The 23,753-nt window shown below is 40.5% G+C and overlaps 1 protein-coding gene across 1 annotated transcript in view; it reads left to right on the forward strand.

Annotated features, from left to right (window-relative positions):
• XK (X-linked Kx blood group) overlaps positions 1-23,301 on the forward strand; it is a 63,218-nt gene extending 39,917 nt beyond the window's left edge. The window contains exon 3 of the mRNA XM_023249534.2: positions 19,494-23,301. Coding sequence (XP_023105302.1) covers positions 19,494-20,320 — 827 coding nt within the window. The 3' untranslated portion in view covers positions 20,321-23,301. The remainder of the gene's footprint in view (positions 1-19,493) is intronic.
• The last annotated feature ends 452 nt before the right edge of the window (positions 23,302-23,753 follow it).

Below are 23,753 nucleotides of genomic sequence, written 5' to 3' on the forward strand. Positions count from 1 at the left end.
CGGTTGAGTGTCCAACTTTGGCTGAGGTCATGATCTCAAGGTTCCAGAGTTTGAGCCCTGCATCGGGCTCTGTGCTGATGGCTCAGAGTCTGGAGCCTGCTTCGGGTTCTGTGTTTCCCTCTCTCTCTGCCTCTCCTCCGCTCACCTACTGTCTCTCTCTGTCTGTCAAAAATACATAAATGTTAAAAAAAATTTTTTTTTAAAAAGAATGAGTGTTCTAAGAGACAAAGTGGAAATTTTCTGCTTTTTAATGTGTTCACCCAGAAAGTGGCGGAGTCATTTTTGCTATATTCTATTATTTAAGCATTCACTAGATCTCAGATTTAAGAAGAGGAGACATGGACCCTACTCCTTGATGGGAAGAATATCAAAGAATTTGAAGGGCCATGTTTTAAAACTCCTACAGGTTGTTGTAGATCTAGACATCACATATAGGCATGACCAAGTCCGAGAGAAGAGAATGGTTTCTTCCTGTGTGCTTTTTTCTGTTGAGGGGGGAACACCTTTTCATTCAGCAGAATTCTACTCTGGTTTCATTGGCCAGACATGGGTCAGGCTAAACCAGTCCCTAACCATAGTAATAGAGAGTTACAGATGCCTCTAAGGTATAGATACCCTTGTCCCTACAAAGCAGCTGGGTGGGGACTGGAATAGATAGATCAACTTCATCTAATTAACCCAGTGAATATACCATGCAAATATCATTGTTTCTATTTGTGAAACAAAAACATTGTAGGAGACTAGTCTATACAAATCTTGATTTACTCCAGGAGCCAAATGTGTGAGCATCTTCCTTGAACATATGGGAGGGTGAGCATGTAATCAGAACTCTGCCTTCAAGGAAGAAAGGAGGAAGAATACCAATTAAGAGTAGGAGGCCCATCGAATCTGCATCACCAAGGTTCAGGAGGTTCAAGGGCCCAAAGCCAAGACTGAAACCCATGTTTTTGGATGCTTGGCCCATTGCTAGTCTTTTAGCCAACACTGCTTCTCATGGAGATGTAGAATGTTAAGAAGTAGATAGGGTTTAAGAGGTCATCATGTCCGACTTTGCACTCTATCTAGAAATCCCTTCTTTGGTTTCCCTTAAAGGTGGTCCACCAGCCTCTGCTGGATAGCTTTCAGTACTCAAAAGGCACTGTTGCATTGCTAAAACTTTCTTGTTAGAATGTTCTTTCTTATATAATAAGTTAAGTGGGACTTTTCCTTTCCCCTCCCCCAAGAAGACATCAGGCTCAGGTGCTGTATGTGCCACATTCAGAAAAAAAAAAAAAAAAAAACCACTAAGAATTGGCCAGATTCCTTTTTTCAGGATTTTCCAACTGTGACAAACCAACCCTCCAACAATGAACCCCCACATCCCCACCCTCAGCTTCTATAAGGAAATAGCTGAGGGTAGGGGTGAGAGAAATAGGGGTTTCTATAATATACATGCCCTCACTTCCCCTCCCAGAAGCCACCTAAAATGAGGTTTTCAAGATGAAGAGTGTTCACAACATGGGTAACCAACCACTGCATTTCCTGCCTTCTAAGCTGGGAACCAGAGGCCCACCCCACTTTTGCTCTCTTGAAATTTCTCATTGGTGTGTACCCTGTAGTTAAAGGTTATTCATGAGCCTAGAGACTGAGGCCTGATTCTCATTTGTAGATTGCTGAAGGTGGGAGACTTGAGGGAATAGCCTGGGGTGAGTAGAGACCAAGGTGCCTGCCATATGTCTGGAAAGGGGACAAGAGGTCTCCTTGGTATCAGCTGGCTATTATAAGTTACAGACTACCTAAGACTTAGTGTTTTAAACAATAAGCATTTATTGTTGCTCATTAGCCTACAGGTCAACTGGGCAGTTCTGGTCTGGGCCAGGCTAGGCTTCATCTTGGCTGAGCTTGCTCATGAGCACACACTCAGTCTGGGTCATTTGGGAATGACTGACTGATCTGGGATGACTGCACTTGGAATGGCTCACTTACATGTGGTCTCTACCTCCGTAGCAGTCTCTCCTGGTGGTTGCAGGACTCTGGGAAAGTCAGAGCATGTAGAGCTGCAGTCTCTTGTGATCTAGGCTCAGAACTGGGGCACTGTCACTTCTTCCACATTCTGTTTCCACAAACCACAGTTGAGAGGAGATTGGGGGGGAAATAAATCCATTGCCTGATAATACCCCACCAGCTGACACTACTAAGTAGAGATTTTCACTTGTATTGTATGGAAATCAACCTCTTTTAATCTTCAGCCCCATGGTTAGACCTGATTTTTTTTTCCCACTACTGCAACACTAACACATCTACTACCCCTTACTAACATGCCAGATCTCCAAATATTTACAACTATCCTGACTCTGTTTCCTTTTTCATTCTCCAGATCCTCCAGTTCTTTCTCTAATGGAAGGCTTTGTAGCCATCAAGGTTATGGTACTTGAGATATAATCTGGCTTGGCACTTTTTTCTTAAAACATGGCATTCATAATTGTGTATGATGTTGCAGACTTATTTCAACAAGAGCTGGTAGCAGTGGGACTATGTTTCATTTCATTTTATTTAATTTTTCGGCTTTAATCTGAACTCTTATTTTATTTATGTGCCCAAATGATGTAGCTTTGGGAGGAGCTGAATGATACAATTGTTTTATATGGATAGATATAAATTCTCCCAGGTTTTTTTTTTTTGTCATACTGAGAGCAGCTAAGCCAAGATTTACGCATCTTGTACCTATACAGTGTATTTCTGTGTATCATATATAGAAATATATATAAACATATATTTATTTTTATGTTATGTATTTTTTATATTTTTATTTTTATATAAATATATAAAGGTAGGGCTTGATATTTTTTCTTGTTATCTTTCCTTTTCTTGGATTCACACCCAGAGTATCAGCCTGTTGAGATGATTTTGAATCATGACTCACTTGTCTTCCTGGTTTTGTCCCAGCTATATGTGTATGTCTTCAGTCCTTGACAGGAATGTGAGACTAGGACAGCCCCAAGGCCAAGGTCCTGCACACTCCTTGACAAACGCCCTTTAGCCTGAAGGGAAGTAGTGAAGAATATGAGTACAGATTGCTTATTCAGCTGCAAATCCCATCTAACCACTCATATTAGCAGAGGAGTTTTCTGTGACTTTCCCCCAAGGACGTCAGGAGGGCTTTTCTGGGGGGTGCTTTTTTGGTGTTTTTCTGGAGACCTGCTAAAAACCACACACGTGTCTGTAATATTCACCCACTTATTAACCACAGATATTTTTTCTTTGTACATTAGTTCAAAATATTGATATTGTAAAATATTAAGGCATAGAGTCAGGACTAGAAAATAATATAATAAACACACACATACCTCCTTGCCTACTTTATCTGACAGTCACATGAAATATTTGCTTCAGAATTATCTTTTTGTCTCTTTAAGAAATAAAATATTATTAGTATAATCAGGGCACCCTGTGACCCTTGTCATCATTTCAGAGTTTATCATTCTCATGCATGATTCATAACTATATTTGTACTGTATCCATAAATACTATGTATTGGTTTTGTAGGTCTTTAATCCTTATCACACTGCAAACATCATTCTAAAATTTGTATTTTTGCTCAACATGATATTTTGAGAACTATGCCGCTGATGAATGTAGTGCTGGTTTATTTCTTGTGTGTGACTTAAAACTGTTCTATCGCAGGCAACAATTTTCTGTAAAGGGACAGATGGTAAATATTTTCGATTTTGCAGTCCATCGTGGTCTGTGTCTTATTCTTCATTTTTGTTTGTTTTTACAACCCTTTAAAAATGTACAAAACATTCTTAACTCATGAGCTATACAAAAATAAGACCTAGTTTGCCAACCCTTGTTCTACCATAGGACTCTAACACTGTTTCTCCGTTCTCCTTTTGATTCGTGTGTCCTCCTAGGTCTCAGTTTCCTTTATGAGGCAGAAGAGACAGTGGCTGCCTTGCTTACCTCCTTAGGAGGGTAGGAAGATAAGTCAGATAATGGATTTGAAAGTGCTTTGAAATGTTACAAAGGCTGTTTTATTCCTTTCCTCTCTTCTCTTCTCGCTTCCCTTTTCTTTCTTTCCCTTCCCTTCCCTTTCCCTTTTGTTGGCCTAAGTAGGTTCTGAATTAAATTTCCTTGAAGAGATATGGGAGCTCATGTGAAATTTAGATGGTCTCAAGACACCCATGAAGAGCATGAAGACGCTATGGGGCAGCTAAGGATTAGGGAAGTCTGAGCCCAAACAATGTAGTATTATATTCTTGATGGAGGTTTCTCCACAGCTCTGGGGCATCACTGCTGGGAAATTCAGGGGGCACTCTCCTTCCAGGCAGCCTCGAAGCTGGAACACAGTTGGTACTTTGTTGAAATCCTCTGAGACTAAGGTCAGAAGCTTGGGCTCATAGCCTATTCTGCTATTGAATAGTGTCACCAAGCTGACCTCAGAGACCTTTTGTCTCTTAATTTATAAACTGCATCTGTCAACACAGGCTTCACGGGATTGTTGTGAAAATTAAATAAGACGAGCAGAAAACATTGGCTTGTGGTACAAGCCCTTGGTTAAGATGCTCACCAGAGGTTAATTTATCACTGTATCACTGATTGTTTCTTTATGGAGGGTCCCCTTTTAGGGAAACTACACTAGATAGCAAGTCTGCAAGGGCTGTGTGCCTACCCTTTTTTTTTTTTTTTTTTTTTTTGGTATAGCATTGGTAACTTTAATGGATTTTAATGAAATTTTTAACCTTGTAAAAGGTGATTCAAGTAGCTTGGATTCCATGTTTGGCTCCTTCTCTGGTCTGATGCAAAGCAGTGATGAATCAGTTTTTCTTCATGGGAAGGTATTGCTAATGAATTTAATTTCTTTAATAGATAGACAGCTATTCAGATTTTTCATCTCATCTTGTGCCACTTTTGGTAAGTTGTATTTTTCCCGGAATTTATCCATTTCACCTAAGTTACCAACTTTATTGGCAAACACTGTTATAATATTTCCTTATATATTTAATGTCGGTAGTAATATCCCCTCATTTCTGATAGTGGTAATTAACATTCTGTCTTTTTTTTTCCTTGGTCAGTCCAGCTAAGGGCTTATCAGTTTTGTTGATCTTTTCTAAGAACCAGCTTTTGTATGTCTACCTTTAAAAGTATCCTAAATTAAGAATTTTAATTTGAGAAAAATGTGCGTAAATAATAGCATTCCTCATACATTACTGCAAAAACCTTTTTAAAAATGCCTTAAGCACATGTTTAATAGCACTTAGCCTGGTGACAGGCCATGTGGACATACTAGAGACTTTTTTAGAAAGGGAGTTGAATTCACATTTTTATTTCTCAGGTGTGATAGCCTCAACCCTTCCTCATCCTCTGCAGTCAAAGATCACCCTGACTACTGAATGGGGGAATAAAAGGTTGGCTCAGTAAGGGCTGGAGATTTGCAGATGGGCAAGGGGAACATGTAGAAAGAGTCAAACTGGCTTCCATGGCTATGTTGTAATGTGGATAATAGTCACTGGTAGGGCTGGCCCTTCTATTATTATTATTAAGGCTGATTCTTCAGTTTTTCAGCATGTAGGAGACCGAGAAAGATTTAGAGAGCCAAGCTTTATATTTCCAGAGATAAGTAGTTTTAATGCTTGCTTCAGATTGGAAGCTATTTCTGGTATTTCTAATTGTGCCTCAAGAGACCTAAAAGTAATTTGGACTCAGTAGCTAGAATGAAATTGAATTTTCTCTAGGGAAAATAATATTAAACATAAATTCAAAGCATCTTATAATAAGGTTATTATAGTGGCACATGTTCATTGTGTTTAGGAAAAAGATAACAAACTTATGATTTTGGAACTTCCGAGAATTGGCTACTTTGAGTTGAACTTAAGGACATGCAGTTGTTACTGTCTGCTTCTGTGAACACTTTTTGAGTTCTTTTGCTGTTTGTGAACCAGGATCCAAATGTTAGGGTTCATTAAAGGAAGCACAGATGTGTGTGTGAGTAGAGCAATGAATATCTAGAAAGAATCTAGAAAACTTGCTAATTCTTTGATTTCAAAGTTGTCTTACTCATTTTTAAACCTCTTAGAAGTACGTTTGAATTATTTTAGTTAATGTTTAGTAAAAAGGATGGTAATACATTGAGCGAAGAGTTGGTTAACTGATCTCTTTCAAAACAAGAGTGGCTGGCAGAACAAATATGCCATGGAACTCAGTAAAACAGCCCAAAGGGAATGGAGGGGCGCCTGGGTGGCTCAGTCAGTTGAGCATCCGACTTTGGCTTAGGTCATGATCTCCTGGTTCGTGGGTTTGAGCCCCGCGTTGGCTCTGTGCTGACAGCTCAGAGCCTGGAGCCTGCTTCGGATTCCCTGTCTCCCTCTCTCTCTGTCCCTCTCCTGTGTGTGTGCGCACGCTCTCTCTCCCTCTCCCCCTGTCAAAAATAAACATTAAAAACAAAAAAGGAATGGAGATTTCTGAGCATTTGATATTCCAGTAAATGTGGGCCGTGCAGAAACCTATTTTGCTTGTGTATTTTTCAGCCTTATGTTTGTTACCTTTCTGCCTTTCTTTGGAGAAGACCCCATATATATGAGAAACATTGTTGAAGGATTGAGATGGTACACTGTTTAGAACATGTTTGTAGCATATGATTTGGTAAATGAAGAAGATATGTACCACTGGCTTGAATACATTATTTTTTATTTAATAATAAATCCTACTTACCACCTAATTTCTTCAGGAAATCTCTATTGAACACCCACTGTGTGCCAGACACTGGACTTGGTGCCAGGCATCAATGAACAAAACAGGATCTGTGTTTTGGTTCAGCGTGTATTCTGTTAGAGATGTGAATTTGACCTATTTCTCTTTTACCTAAAAGTGGAGCATTGCTTAATTGGCAAATTGATTAAATATGGGCTAATTTAGGTTAGTGGTTATTTTAAATTTTAGTTACTAAAAATTTTACTTGCATACGTTCAACCTCCTCAAATTGTACACATTAAATATGTGCACTTCTTAGTATATAAATACACCTCAATAAAGCTGGAAAAAATTATTATAGTCTGTTTTCTTCTTACCCTAAAGTTGATTTAGGTGGACTGTGTTGACTTTGCTCCAATATGGAAGTTGCTTAAACCTCTGCCCTATGCTAGATGTCTGATTTGTACCACATAATGCTCTCATCAGCCTGTAACCAGATGAATTTATTTGGCTATTGCAAATCCAACGAAGAAGTGATATAAATATATATAGTATTTTTCTACACCAAGAAGCAGTCTCAGCTATATTCACTAGAGTATACATAGCTGCTATAGCAATCTAAACAATGGTCTGTATGATTATGTAATGGTGTATGTCCGTGTATAAGACAATACGAAGTTTCGTAAGACTTGGGGGTGGGTTCATATCCATTCCTCCTAAATTGAACTCACCTCCAAATACAGTGGGGTAAAAATGCTCTTGTATATCACCAAGACTTTTCATCCAGGCTTGGCTTTTGCCTAAGTGTAGGCTTTGATTTTCCTTTCTGGGTTCTGTGACCACAAACCAGTGAAAGTTACTTAGTGCTACTCAGTGGGAAGCACCTCCCCCCTAACCCCACCCCTGCCCCCACCATACAAGAGGTTCACTGGAGGATGGCAATACTATTTATATGTCTTCTCAGGTTTCCTTCTAGAGCCTGTGTTTGAAGAATCTGGCACAGGACCTTCAGATTCCACATCCATATCTCTGCAAAGTAGGTTTTGGTAGTACAGCTTAGAATTGAGGGCACTGAGCAGGTACAGTCACACACAGAGAACTGAGGTCTTCTTTGCAAGGTCCAAGCCATTTATTTATCCATTTTTTATTTATATTCTACCTATTTCTAAAGGTTTTTGTGTTATTTACAACCATAAGCACATATAAAATGAGTCCATTAAATAAGAAGAACCGAGCGGCACCTGGGTGGCTCGGTCGGTTAAAGCGGCCGACTTGCCCTCAGGTCATGATCTCGCAGCCCGTGAGTTCAACCCCACATTGGGCTCTGTGCTGACAGCTCAGAGCCTAGAGCCTGCTTCAGAGTCTGTGTCTCCCTCTCTCTTGCCCTTCCCCACTCACGCTCTGTCTCTGTCTCTCAAAAATGAATAAATGTTAAAAAAAAATTTAAGAAAAACAGAAAAGCATTTGAAAACAGGGAAGGGAAGATAGATGGGGGGGGGAATTATACTGAAAATTATTGTGGGAGTTGAAAAAACTAGTGGAGGTAAGGATGTACGTGCAAACATTTGTGTGTTCAAGTGTTGGCAAAGCAGAAAATGGAAGAGAGGGTCAAGTGGCCATGCCCATTTATTTACAAAGTTCACTGTACATGAGTAACTGTGTTTTAACACGGTTTGGTGTGTCTTGAGCCATAGTTGGGAAGGTACAGCAGAATGTAGAACTTTCGTCTTGACGTTCTGAATGATCTTGCTACCATTTTGCTGTTAGATAACCTGATATAGGGGCCAGTGCAGGAATCAGGTACTAAATTCCTTTGTCTCGCTATAGAGGGCAAGGGTTTTCTTTGATGTACCTAAACTCACTGATGTCTCTTCTGTCTGAGGTAGGATGGTGAGGAAGCTGGCAGGGCAGATAGAGGAGCCTGCCTCACTTCTTTCCGATCATTTGTTGGGCCTTGGGAGGCGATTTCCAGAAACCAGCTTAGTGCAGTGAGGCTTACGCACTCCCGGGTGCCTGGACAGCATGATTTCAGGAAGTCTTTATATAGAGAATACTCATGTAATAGAAACTAGATAGTAAATTTGGGCTCAGTGGAAGCAAGGAAGAATTGGACAGTTCCCCTAAATACTCTGGAGGCATTCTCCACACTCCTTGAGGTCCTGGGCAGATTCTCGACGCTTGCCTCCCACTGGTAAAAGAGATGAAAAGTGAAGCTAAGGCCACTGCTAGGGAAATGGAACTACTATATTTATTTAGGCAGAATTGCCTACTGGTTAAGACCAAGACTCTATAGAGCAAGACTGCCTAGGTTTGAATCTTAGCTCTGCTAGTTGAGTGATTTCTGGGAAGTTATTTAGCGTCTTTGTCTGTTTTCTCATCTGTATAATGAGGATTATAAGAGTATTTACTTTATAGAATTGTAAGGATGAAGTGATTAGTACCTGTAATGTGCTTACACTAGTCCCTGGCATGAAGTAAATGTACAATAATTTTTTTTTAACGTAAAAGAGATGAGCTGGAGGAGATTTTAGCATCCGGTTTCCTTAGGCAAGGAATCAAAATATTTTGGGAAGAAAAATAGCAAAAGCATTCAGGATCTCTGAGGATTGTAGACAGTAATGATCACATCACGTGTGCTGTGAATGATGGGCCATAATATTTGTCCTGACAATTTTGAGTACTCAACAAGATATAAATATGTATTGAAAGTCCTCAATTTCTGACTAAACATCTGGAAAACTGGCAGATGTTCAAGTGAGATTTTGGTAACTGCAAAGTCTCAGTCACTAGAACTTTGAAATGTATTTTCCAGTATTAGGATGTCATTCTGGTTACATCTGTAGAACCAGTTTTGCTATAGTGAGCAAAGTAGGGGTTTGAACCATGTTTTCTACTTGGCATTTTGCCAGGATAGGGAAGAAAAATTTCTGAAACAACTTCATTGCAATAATGAATGAGTAGTTTTTTGCCCTTTAAAAATGCAGTCTAGGGGTACCTGAGTGGCTCAGTTGGTTAAGCATCCTACTCTTGATTTCAGCTCAGGTCATAATCTCACAGTGGTGAGATCGAGCCCCATGTCAGGCTCCACACTGAGCACAGAGCCTGCTTAAGATTCTCTCTCTCAGAGAAAGACAAATATCATATGACTTCACTCATATGAGGACTTTAAGAGACATAACAGATGAACATAAGGGAAGGGAAACAAAAATAATATAAAAACAGGGAGGGGGACAAAACAGAAGAGACTCATAAATATGGAGAACAAACAGAGGGTTGCTGGAGGGGGTGTGGGAGGGGGGATGGGCTAAACGGGTAAGGGGCACTAAGGAATCTACTCCTGAAATCATTGTTGCACTATATGCCAACTAACTTGGATGTATATTTTTAAAAAATAAAGAAAGAGAAAGGGGAAAAAAAGATTCTGTCTCTTTCCCTGCCTCTGCCCCCTCCCCCACTTGCACGCTCTCTTTCTCTCTAAAAATAAAAAAACTAAAAATTAAAATGCAGTCTAATAAACATTAAGTGGCTAGTAAGTATAGTAAAATATATATACATATGAGTGAAGCTTGATGAATTATCACAAAGGAATGCACCCATGTAACCCTCTATCCAGGTCACGGAACAGAAGAGTACCCTTGTATCCCTTCTCACTTTCCCAAGACTCCTTCCCAAAGGGTAACCAATAAGCAGAAAGCAGGCTTCTAACATCACAGATTAATTTTTCCTGTTTTTAAACATTTTGTATAAATAGAATCAGGCCTAGCTTCTTTCGTTCAACACTCTTTGTGAGGGTTGTTTATGTTGTGGCTTGTGGCACAAGTGTATTCTGTAGTGTAGCTGTGTAGCATTCCATTGTATGAATATATCACAACGAGTTGATACATTCTTCTCTTGATTAATATTTAGATTATCTCCAGATTGGGATTATTAAGAATAATGCTGCCGTGGGGCGCCTGAGTGGCTCAGTGGGTTAAGCATCTGACTTTGGCTCAGGTCATAGTCTCATAGTTCGTGAGTTTGAGCCCCGTGACGTGTCTGCGCTGACCACCATGCGGAGCCTGCTTGGAATTCTCTCCCTCAGTCTGTCCCATCCTTGCTTGTGTTCTCTCTCTCTCAAAATAAATAAACAAATAAATAAACTTAAAGAGTAATGTTGCTGAAAATATCCTTGTACTTGCCGTTTAGTATATGTGTATATGCAATTCTGTTATGTCTGTACTCAGGAGTATAATTTGCTGGACCGTAGGGAATGCCGATGTTTAGCTTAGTAGAAACTGTAAAACTGGTTGTACCATTTTACATTCCTACAACGGTGTATAAGAGTTTCACTGGCCAACACTTGCTTTTACTTTTAGTAATACAGTGGGTATATAGTAGTGTCTCATTTTATTCTGAATTTGCATTTCCTGATGACTAATGAGCTTGAGTTCCTTTTCAGGTCTTTAGTGGACATTTTGAGGGGTGTGTGTGTGTGATGTTATTGTTCAAGTATTTTTGCTCATTATAAAAATTGAGTTGTATTTATCCTTTTGGTACCTCTTCAGACCTTCCTGTATCTCCATGTTTCCATGTGGGGTCATTTTCTCTGGGCCTGAAATACCAATGCCATTATTTCCTTTAGAGCGGGTCTGCTGGTGACACATTCCCTCATTTTTGTTTTGTCATAAAATGTCTTTGTTTTACCCTCATTTTTGGGTATGGAGGTCTATTAAAGGTTATTTTCTTCCTACCTTGAGATTCTCATTTCTTTTCAAATGCCAGTGTCTGTGTTGCCTCTTTGAAGTTAATCTGTTTGCTTGCTTGCTTGCTTTTTAAGGTTTTCACTTTGACTTTAGTGTTTAACAGTTTTAACATAACTTGCTTAGTTGTAGTTTTCTTTGTATTTATCCTATTGGAGCTTAGTTTTAGATTTCGGCATTTCGGGAAAATTCTTAGCCTTCTTCACTTTAAATATTGCTTCTGACCCCATTATTCTCTTCTCTCTCTCTCTCTCTCTCTCTCTCTCTCCCTCCCTCCCTCCCTCCCTCCCTCCCTCTGACATTTTCACTGGCCCAAACTTCTCTCATGCTTTTTGTTTCTCCATTTTCTTCTGACTTGCCTTCTGCTTAGTATTAATTATCGTTATAGCCATTTCTAATCTATTAAACCCACTTGTTGATTTTTAAATTGTACTTAATTGTGTTTTTCAGTTCTATAGTTTTCATTTCAGTTTTTAAAATAGTTTCCAGTCTCTGATAAATTCTCTACCTTCTTATATAATTTCATAAACATATTAACTACAGATATTTTTAAGTCAGTGTCAGATAATTCCAATATCTGTATTTACCGTGGGTCTTTTCATCATCTATTTTCATTCTTGGATTTTGATCAATTTTTTGTTTTCTTGTTGGCATGCCAAGTTATTCTTAATTAAATGTTAGTTATTTGTATTAAAAAATAGAGATAATTTGAGGCTCTGAATGAATCCTCTTTCTCCAGGAAGGTTTTACTTTTGTTTATAGCAGGTAATTGGTATAGATACAGATCAATGTGAGTCAGTTACAACTTGATTTGGCTGAATTCTGTACTCCAGTCTTTGTGAGGGCTGATCTATTTCTGGTCACCTTTACTCCTCTCATCTAGTATTTTGGGTTCCCACCAGAAAGCTTTGGGTGTAAACCAGGACTGTTATAGGGACAGAATGTCAATGTTTGCTCCCATACCCACCAGCTTTGAGAGACTGCTGAAAGCTGTGTTCAGATTCTTAGTCTCTTGGTACCCGCTAGCATAGGAGCAAATGTCTTGAGGAGAAAAGCAGCTTCATATTTTTTTCTGGAGACTTTTCTATTCTTTGAGATCTTGACCCCAGAAATATTCACTGCTTTGGTAGATCTTTGATGCCTTTGGATGGATGTTTTTCCAGTTGTTCTTGGCAGAAATATTGGGCCAAAACAATCTAGTCTACCATTCCAGCATGAAAATCCTCATTTTGCTTTTTGATGCCCCCCTTTTTTTTAGGGAATTAAAAATGCATGAGATGATAGAATTGTGCTTTTTTAAAAAAAATGCTCATTGATGGCTCTGGGTCAGCCTAATATATTGTTCTTAAATTAGTCTGTGAAGATCTGGACTTTGACTTTTGTTAAACTTTTTGGGATGCATATGGACCTGTGTGAAATGTGTTATGAGTTTATTCTACAGTTAGGAACCAAAGGCAACTAAGGAAGATAGACAAATGACCAATAAGCACATAAAAAGATGCTTGGCATCATTAGTCATCGGGAAAATGTAAATCAGAATCACAATAAGATACTACTTCACACATCCTTTGATTCTAGGATGCCTAGAATTAAAAAGTTAATAAAGATTCAAGTCAATAATAATAACAAATACTGGCAAGGATGTGGAGAAATGGGAACCTTCATACACTGCTGGTGGGAATGTAAAATGGTGTCATTGCTTTGGAAAACAGTGTGACAGTTCCTCAAACAATTAAATATAAAGTTATATGACCCAGCAGTTCTACCTCTATGGACTGAAAAGAACACATTCGTATATGAATGTTCATAATAGCACTATTCACAATAACCAGAAACAATGCAAATTTGCATCAGTTGATAAGTGGATAAAAAAGTAGTAAATCCATTGAGGAGGTCACCTGTTGGGATGAGCACTGGGTGTTATATGGAAACCAATTTGACAATAAATATCATATTAAAAAAAAGTAGTATATCCATACAATGGAATATTTTTCAGCCATAAAAAGGAATGAAGGACTGATATATGCTACAATATGGATGAACTTTGAAAACATTATGCTAAGGGAAAGAAATCAGTCAGAAAAGACATGTATTATACGATTTCATTCACATGAACGTCCAGAATACGGAAATCTATAGAGACAGAAAGTAGATTAGTGGTTGCTTGGGCTGAGTAGGGGAGAGGTTTTAGAGAAATGATAGGTAAAGGGTACAGGGTTTCTTTTTGAAGTCATAAAAATGTACTAAAATTGACTCTGGTGATGGTGGCACATATCTACGGATCGACTTTTTAAAAAACTCACTGAATTGTACACTTCAGATTGTGAGTTGTATGGAATGTGAATTGTATCTCAATAAAGCCATCGAAACAAAGAAGCAAAGCAATATTTATCGTAGCAACTGGGGAGGGACGGTGGCTGATGTGGGTACAAGCTCATGGTGATGATGATCTCTCATCGTTAACCTCTTCATTAACGTTTTGTTAATCATTTGTCAGGGCCTGGGTTAGAATTAAAGCAGACCACTGGGGAAAAAAATAAAGCAGAACACTGGGTTCTAGAATAAGTGGTCACAGATCACTCCAGGGAATAAGCTATCAAATCCTTCAAGAACAGTGATCTAGGTAACTGGCCAGGAAAACCCAGCACTGCCAAGATAATCCAGAATGGTCCTGGTTTTGGTTGGGCCCCATATGCTGAAGCAGTACTTGACTTTCTTAGTTAGGCCTGTGGTCAGAGAATATTGTACTATTCCTATATCTCCCTGTTTTGCAGGCCTGTCATGTACCTCAAAGAGAACGTTTTTAGAATGTAGACCTGAAAGACATTTTGTAGTTTGGATCTTATGTCCCAGGAAATGTTGGAAACAGGTGCAACTTCTTGATTGTAAAAGGCACATGGAAGCAGACATATTTGCATAGGAAGCCCATAACCACAGAAATCACCCTCTGGTAAGGGGCTTTGAGAGTTTTCATTGCTCACTTTAGTTATATCTGTGAGAGATTTGGAGCTTAAATTCCTTATTCAGTGGTGAAAAAGGCTGTTCACACATGGTGCAATTTTGAATTCACTTATTCATTCTTTATTCAATATACATGTATCAATTACCTGCTTCGTGCCAGTCACTGTGCTAGGTGCTGGTGATAAAAATCTGTAGGAAACAGTAGCTACACCTAGGAGATTGCACTAAACCAAAGATATCAAGTATTGCAATAAAGGCATGAATAGGTGGCTGTGAGATCCCAATAAAGGGGCAGTCCATTGAGCTTGGAAGAGTCTTGGAAGCATTTAGCACAACTGAGTGAATGTAATTGAATAAAGGCTGAGGAAAAGCATCACTGATGAGTTCACACTTTAACTGCACCTTGAAGAACAAGTAGGGTTTATCCAAGCAAAGACAAGAGGAAGACAGGGGACAGAGCAGCAAATTAGTTAGGACTCTGTGGCAAGAACCATATGAGACTTAACAAATGACAGAACCAGAAAAGAAAGCGTAAAACATTTAGAGCAGCACTTCTCAAACTGTAATGGTCACACAAATCACCTTAAAAATCTTGTTAAAATACAGATTCTGCTTTACTGGGTCTGAGTGGAGCACTCCTTTTTTTTGTTAAAGCTTATTTATTTTGGGGGGGGGGAGAGAGAATCCCAAGCAGGCCCCACATTGTCAGTGCTGAGCCCGATGTGGGGCTCAGAGTCACAAACCGTGAGATCATGACCCTAGCCGAAACCAAGAGTTGGACACTTAACTGAGCCGCCCAGGTGCCCTTGAGCTGGAGCACTTCTAATAAATTCCCAGTTGGGGTCTGGGCTGTTGGTCCATGAGCCATGCAGAGCAGCCAGAGTTTAGAGATCTACTTGGCTGTGATGGGAGAGGAAGGTAAAGAGTCCTACTTAATATGCAGATTTCTGGGTAGCGTGATCTGGGTTGTTGGTCTCATGGGCTGTTAGAGGAAACATCAGAGGAGTTTTCAGGGAAATGGTTTGTTCTGTTTGTGGTTTTGTTGTTGTCCGTGGTGTCTGTTTTGAGGCACCTATAAGATATCTCGGAGGAGAAATCTAGTAGGCCCTTGGCTAGAAGGGGAACATAAAACCACAGTTCCTGAGGGGAAGAGAAAGATGTGGCAGTGAATGAAATTGAAAGGAGGCTGCAAGGAAAGCGAGAGGATGAGTAGGAGCAAACAGTGTGGTGACTTCTACAGGAGAAGTTTCCAGGAGGTGCAAGGAAAGAACGTCCAGTGTTACAGGGAGATCAGGAAGGAACAAGGCCAGAATCCAGACTGCAAGGGGTTGAGGATTAAAGAGTGTTTTGATTAGAGATGACTCAAGAGGATTGACTGAAAAGTTCAAAGAGAGTGTAGTGGTAGAAAGAAGTGCAGGGGGAAGGAGGGGGTCCTCTCTCTCTCTCTCTCTCTCTCTCTCTCTCTCCCTCACCCAACTCTTTCTTCCCTGCCCTCCCTCCCTTGCTTTCTCTGTTTCCATGATTACAGAAATTTTGCAACATACAAAAAGATTGAGAAGATACTATAATGAACCTCCCTGTATCCATCACATAGCTTCAGCGATCATGCCAGTTTTTGCAAAGGAAGGATGGTTTTTTAGATGCAGCTGACTCAGGCATATTCATACACTCAAGGAAAAGAGCCAAGATAGAGGGAGCAGCTGGAAACTTGAGAAGAGAAAGATGATAACTGGAGCAAATTTTGGAGGAGGAGGCGAGTGGCGGAGTGCAGCACAGGTGGAGATCCTGGCTCCAGATACTAGGAAAAGCACTTTGTCTACTGAGCTGAAAGCAAAAGAGCTAAAATCGACTACCCTCCAGAAATCTGGGTAAAATTCCAATTTCCAGAAGCCTACTGTGCTAACTCCCTAGTTGCCCTCTGCCACTGTACCCCACATTCCTTCAGGTTGCCTCAGGTCCTTCCTCGAAGTCATTCACTAATGCTGGGGGAAATCTCTGTTCGGCCTAAACTGTCTTGCAAGTTGAGTCATTTTATTGAAGATCCAGTGTCCATGGAGAGTAGTCGCATCACAGAGAGCAGCCATTTAGTGGCTTCCATCTTGGGAGCAGCCTCCGTTAACTCTCCAGAGCAACAGAGAAACCATTCCCCTTGTCTCCCAAATAGAATTCAGTTCCCCTCCTAAGGGGAATCCTGGGGAATAAAATGTTCTAAAGCACTTAACATAGAAATTCAGTTTTTTTGTGTCAAGTCAGGAAATGAGCAAATTTGTGCCTAATAACAATTTCTTTCTCTGTGAAATAGGAAAAGAGTCCATTTGGAAGGAGATTACTTGGCAGGAATTGAGTGGGAAGAAGCTTTAGAAGTGTGCCAAGAGTTTGGCATATTGCCACAGCCTTCTATTCAGCTTTGCCTAAAATGATGCCTTGCCCTCTGACAAAAGATGAGAACAGCAAGATGTGCCCCCTACACACACTCATAGGAAATGGGAATAGGATTATTAGGGGATGTTAGATTTCTATGAAATGCCACTTAAATGGGCGTGACTGCCAGCTGATCCCTTTTTGTTGACTGTAGGAAGATAAGGTTGGGAAATGGCACCAGGGAACTTTTCTTCATTTAAGTCTGAGTAAGTAAGTATTTGCATGCGCATCACCCTAGCCATTCATTAGATAACAGCTTAATTCTAGAGGTAGAAATGTGCATTCCAAGCATTCTGTACTACTAGCTTCTGTCTTCCAAGTGCATCTCTCTCTCTTCCTCGACCCCTTTCCTATCTGTGAAATTCTGCAGTGAGCAGCCAGCAGTGGGAGTGATGATTGAGGTCAGTGATTTCAAGACAGTTTCTTTGCATTCTCAGAAAGCTTCAGTGGGTGATTGCTACTGAGCGCCGATTGAGTAATGATTGGCCAATTCTCTTCATAGAGAAATAAGTATAATTTGGAAATAATTGACTTAATGAGAAAAATGGGTAAATGCTTAAAAAATTATTTGAGTCATTGCATTAATAAATAATTTACAGGACCAAAAATGTAACAATATAAATACTGTATGTGTATGAATACGCAATTTGCATTTTAATTATTTACGCTTAGCTCATCTTCTGCATATGAAGTATTTTTCTTATAGTGGAAAAAACATAAGCACTGAAAGAAAAGGATTCACTACCAGGTCCTTAGGGTGTAGAAATTTGTAAAAATATAAAATACATAAAACATAAAAATACATCGCCAGTATCTACTGCTTTACAATGGTCCAGTGAATTAGCCTCTCAGGAAAAATAATTCAGTCCAATTTCTTTCTGGTCTACCCCTGGGATAGTGTTTCCATCTTTTAAGTTTGATTAGTAGATCACAGCCTTTCCAGTGAATGATTTTGATGATTTAAATCACTGCCAAAAGACTATGAAAAAAGTTGAGCCTCTGAGTAAAATTCAGCTTCTGCCGGGCATATAAGTACCGAGGCATCACAGCTTCTGCGTCCACCAAATATAGATCTTTTTTCCATCAATTCAGAACTTAAATAAGGAAAAAAACCTTTATTCCTGTGCATTGTAAATTATGCATTTAGGTAGAGGCAATTATGTTTTGTGGACATTGCACCTTAAGGAGCAGGCACAGAAGGTATTATCTCAGTTTTATGGGTGGGAAAACAGAGCCCAAAAAGATTGTATTTCCCTAGTGTGGCCTGGCGGGATAAGACTAAAACCAGAGCCAGACTCTTGGTTCCTGACTCCAAGCCCTGCCTCCAGTCTCTTCTTGCTGCAATATTCGGAGGTGGTGCCAGCCTGTTAGTAAGTGATTATATTTCAGTTTTGACCATACAGTTTGTGTTCACGGATTGGCGGCACATTTCTGAGACCGTAGCTCACAGCCATAGTGTCACACTCTCGAACACGGTACCATGTCCCATTTAAATGAGCCACATCTTGCCTCCCCAAACTTCTGCTTTAGATAAACTGGATAAACCCATTAGCCATAGGTCATTTTAAGAAGTAGGCAACTAGAGGGACGCCTGGGTGGCTCAATCGGTTAAGCGTCTGACTTCGGCTCAGGTCATGATCTCACAGTTCCTGAGTTCTAGCCCTGCATTGGGTTCTGTGCTGCCAGCTCAGAGCCTGGAGCCTGCTTTGGACTCTGTGTCTCCCTCTCTCTCTGCCCTTCCCCTGCTCACACTCTCTCAAGAGTAAACATTTAAAAAAAGAAAAATAAATAGGCAGCTAGAGCTGAGAATTCTTGAGATACTAAGGCCTTTCAGCCCAAGACAAGATTCTCAGTAATGGGGAGGTTCTCATTTCTTTGGCAATCTTGCAGTCATATTCTTAAATGTAACTGAAGAGTAAAGAAAAATGAGCAATCTGTAGTCAGTGTATAAATTTAAAAGGTCCTGCAGATAGAGAGGAACTCACTGAGCAGTTTATTATTGAGTCTTTTCTGTTTGTGTACCTACTACTGGTATATGTTGAGAGGCATGAAGATGACATGTCAGACGTCATTCTCGACTCCTCAGGAGCTTATAAACTGATTGAGGAAACGAAGAACACCATGTAAAGGATTCTACATATCCAGGCAGAGCAAGATGGGGTTAGGAAGGTGTTTCAACTTGAGTTGAACCTGAAGCGGACCCTGAGACAAGGGTTTGAGTGCGTGTGTTTTTGGAGGAGGGTGTAAGGAGCATGGGAGAAGGGAATGAGGCAAGGCAGGGCAGCCAGTAAAGGGAGCATTATCAGACAGCTGTCATCATGGGTGACTGGAAAGTAGCCCTGTGAAGAAACACTGGTGAATAGCATAGAACACATACCTCGGAGTTACTCTACGCAAGGGGTGGGGGAGCTAGGGTAGTTCTATTCCGGCTCTTACCGGATAGGCTAGAATTGGGTATTGAGGGCTCTCCAGGGAGCATTGATCCCCTGGCACTTAAGCGCCCCCAGCACCGGGGCAGAGCAGCCTCCACAGCCCTGGGAAAAGCCCTTAGGCACAGTGAACAGATAGAGCTGGAAGGCAGCCTGTGAACATAAAAGAGAAGGATCCAAGGAATATGGGTTAAGGAACTGACAAAAGTGTCTGTGACAGCAGGATTCTTGGTGCAGGTGAGACTCGTCAGTGCTCTTTCTCTCCTCTCCTCAGGTTTCTTCATGGTCCTATCCCTGTTGTCCATTGTGTATGGAGCCTTGCGCTGCAACATCCTGGCCATCAAGATCAAGTATGATGAATATGATGTCAAAGTGAAGCCTCTGGCCTATGTCTGTATCTTCCTCTGGAGGAGCTTTGAGATTGCCACTCGAGTCATTGTCCTGGTCCTCTTTACCTCCGTCCTGAAGGCCTGGGTGGTGATGGTTGTACTCATCAACTTCTTCAGCTTCTTCTTGTACCCCTGGATCCTCTTCTGGTGCAGTGGCTCCCCATTCCCCGAGAACATCGAGAAGGCCCTCAGTCGGGTGGGCACCACCATCGTACTGTGCTTTCTCACCTTACTGTATGCCGGTATCAATATGTTCTGCTGGTCAGCTGTGCAGCTGAAAATCAACAACCCGGACCTCATCAGCAAGTCCCAGAACTGGTACCGGCTACTGGTGTACTACATGCTGAGATTCATTGAGAATGCCTTCCTCCTCCTCATGTGGTATCTTTACAAGACCGACATCTACATGTACGTGTGCGCACCTCTGTTGATTCTGCAGTTGCTCATTGGGTACTGCACAGCCATCCTCTTCATGCTTGTGTTCTATCAGTTCTTCCACCCTTGCAAAAAGCTCTTTTCCTCCAGTGTCTCTGAAAGCTTTCAGGAGTGGGTAAAGTGTGTTTGCTGTGACTGTAGGCAGAAGAAAGCCCATGAGTCCGTAGGAAAAACAGATCTGAGGCCAACCGAAGACAGAGATGAGACACCTTCTAGCAGTAAAATAAGTTCTGTGCCCAGCCAGATCTTGAATGCTGACGAGCTCTGCTCTGCCTAACAGGACCTGAGTCTCTTGGGGTTCACACATTACTGTTTTCTGGGTTGATCCCTGTTCTTCATACAAGTCATGAGCCCTGCACAGTTAACAAAGAGGGGGGTTAGCTCTCAACTCCTTGCAGGCTGCTCCCCTTTAGAGAGCTCTTGGACATGTGGGAACTATGGAGAGAATCCAGGGAAACCCCTGAGTGTTGGAGAGGCAGCCTAAGGTAGCACCATTGGTAGTTGACCTTGTTCCCCCAGGCATTACTGGCCTCTTGGCTGAGTTGGGATGGCTAGCTCTGTCAGGTAGAATGAGGATAGGAGCTTTCTTGTTTTCTAGGTTTTGTTTTGAGCTGCTGGTGTAGGTGGCCTGTTCCATTTCCTCTGAGCATGGCTTTCACCCATGAGCTGTCCTCATGACCAGAAGGTTTTGTCATCAGCAATATCATACTTGTCCGAGTTTTCAGAGAGGGCTCTTCAGGTTTGCTTTTTGAATGGACGGAGGTTCCATTTTTATCTCATTAGGGCTCTTTGTACATAACCAGCTGTAGCCACCTTGGCGTGCTATCTCTAATTGATTCAAAAGTCTAGATTTGGAGACTATTCCCAAGGATCCATGGTTGCAAAGAATTTGCGTGGAAACCCTAGAATTTTAGGAAAGTTTCATTCTTTCGAAGTGCTGAAGAAATTCTGGATTAAGAGGGTTGCTAAAACATCAAAATGATTGAGGCTTTTATAAGCAGAAATCTTACTTTCTCAGGATGGTTGAAGATAAATAATCCTGCTGGAAGATAGGTTTAAACCTCTTCAAGGTTCAGTCCTGTCCTAACAATTCTGGGAAATTTCTAGTAGAATTTGCTAGGATTTGCCTTCTTAATGAAGAAGAAAATAAAATTCACACTCTTCTCTTTCCCCTCTTCCTTGCCTGTCAGAAGAATTTTAGACAAGAGTTACAGTGGCTGACTTAAATTTTTCTAGAGAACTCCACAGAAATCTTTCACCAAGTGCAGCTGTGTAGGGCACTTTAGTTTTCATTATTTGAAGGAAAAGGGTCTCCTCTCCCAAAGGTAGATATTGGCTTCACAAGTTTTTAAATTATAGGAAGAGATGAAATGACCAGAAGATCTTTGTCTTGACCTTAATGTATCTTGATTTGGCATGATTCTGAGTTATTTGAATGAGATCTCCAATTGTACGCTCCTATACTGTCCTGTCTCAGGTATAATTTCTCCTTTAATCTGGAACCGTATTTGTTCCATAAAAGGATAGTGTAGCATATCCTCAGTTGTCTTGGGGAAATGCCTGGATCTAGTGCCATTATCTTTACCGTAAAAACCTTGATGATGAACTATCTGGAAACAGGTGACCTGTCACTGACTCAGCTGGACATAGCAGGTCAGTCAGGGTTGATGGGTCTAAGCACCCCTGATGGCTGAACTTGCTGACCCATCCAGTTTCTAATAGCCAGTCTGTCAGGAGACAGGTTACAAATGGTGAGTTTGAGCAGGAATTATGATCAGAATGAGACAGGGATAGGAAGGTAGATTCTTCCAACCTTGGTTTGGAAGCCTGTCTCAAGAACTGTTACAAATCTGAGCCTTTGAATGCATTTTAAATCATTTTAATGTAGAAGATAGCTAAGCATCATGAATGACCCCAAACCAAACTAATAGTGATGGTCTGTCAGACTCCTATAACCCAATTACAAGCCACATTTATAAGGACAAAGAGGTTTGGTAACGAAATCAGACATTTTGTCATCTTTAACCCTTGATATACAGATATTCCTGCTTTGGGGCATGTATGTCCATTCACTTTGGGGGAGAGAAAGCACTGGTTTTTTTTTTTCTGTATAGTGAAAATTTAAGTCCTGGTGAGCTGAGAATTTTTGTTTTAAAATTATTTTTATCATACCTCTGAAATGGTAAAAATCATAGTTCAGACTACAGAACTAGGTTGCCCTAAAGACAGACAAATTCCCTCCCGTGCAGAGAGTTAAAATGTGTTTTTCATTATAATTCCATTTTTAAAACTCTCAGTGCTTTGTCTACTTAATTGCATGCCATAACTTGTCATGATAGCTGCTCCAACTGAACCACTATCATTTGGCTGAATGGAGGTGAAGTATTTCATTGAAATAAGATCATCCAAACACTTTTAGACTTTGTCTCTTCATTACTGGGGACAACACAGTGTAGAGGTTGGAACCTCCCCGTCTAGCCCTGCAAGTTACTAAATTGCCGTATGCCTCAGTTTCTTCACCCACCAAATTTGGAAGATACATTTCCCCGGCCTACCTCACAAGGTTGTTGGAAAGATCAAATTAAATAATAGATGTGAAAATGCTGTGAAAATATTTTAAAGTGCCATGCATATTTAAGGAGTTGTTATTATAGTCATTCAAGTCCATAAACAGGTTATTATTATGTTTTTACTGTTAGAAAAGAAACAAGCAGTATCATCCACATGAGCGGCTTGAGTGACTACATTGGCCTTTGACCTTATGGAAGGGCGAGTGTAAATGGTCTTTATTCTTAGAACTCAGCAGCTGCCCTCTCTCTTGGCGTCAGTTGCTCACAAAAATTAGCAGCCAAACACATGGTACTCAGAGGAGGAAGACCCATTGAAATCTGAGAAGTGCTTTTGCTGATCACGAGCTGATCATTTTTGTATCTTTCATCTTTCACGAAGGACCTAGTAGCTAGCGTCTTTTGACAATTGTCCTTTACAACTTGAATGCCTGATCCTGTTAGATTTTGGCTGAATGTGGGTTTCATCTTTTCAGCCTTGTAAATGGGAAAATAAACATCGAAATCGTCATATATAGCATTTCCTTGGAAACCACCTTCGAACATCAGTGCTGTGGTTCTGAGTGTCATGTGTCGCTACTTCAGTCGATAAACTGTGGATGTGAGCTTCTGCAGGCTGCTTGTCTGCAGCCATTGATGCTAATAAATATTGTTTATGTTTCTTCATATAATAAATTAATTTTTCAATTTCCCCTTGTGTTTCATTCCTTATACGGTCCTTTCATGGCTTTTTGATGTCAGGGATGATTTCAAAAACAGAAATTTGAAAATGGTGTTGTTGTGATGAATTATGGTTTCACAACCTCACCTGGAAATTCCTTCTGTAGCAAGGGGAATTTGAGAGTGCTAGGATTCTGAAAAGACCCCAACGGCTCATGGAATTTTCTCTGTTTTATAAGCACTTACTCCTGTTGAAGCTGCACTGCTGGATACGAAGATTCTGCTCAGCTGTCTGTTGATCGCTGTGTGTGATACAAAAAAAAGAGGCAATACAAATCTCTTCACGACAAACATAAATGGTATATGGATTCAGAAATCTAAAGGGGTGACTTGACATTAACATAAACAAGTAATCAAATGTAAATGACATTCCATGGCTGGAAGAAAAACTTGTCAGTTATTGAAGGGGTCTTTTCAGAGCAT

The sequence above is a fragment of the Felis catus genome, chromosome X, assembly GCF_018350175.1.
Source record: "Felis catus isolate Fca126 chromosome X, F.catus_Fca126_mat1.0, whole genome shotgun sequence".
Lineage (NCBI taxonomy): Eukaryota > Metazoa > Chordata > Mammalia > Carnivora > Felidae > Felis > Felis catus.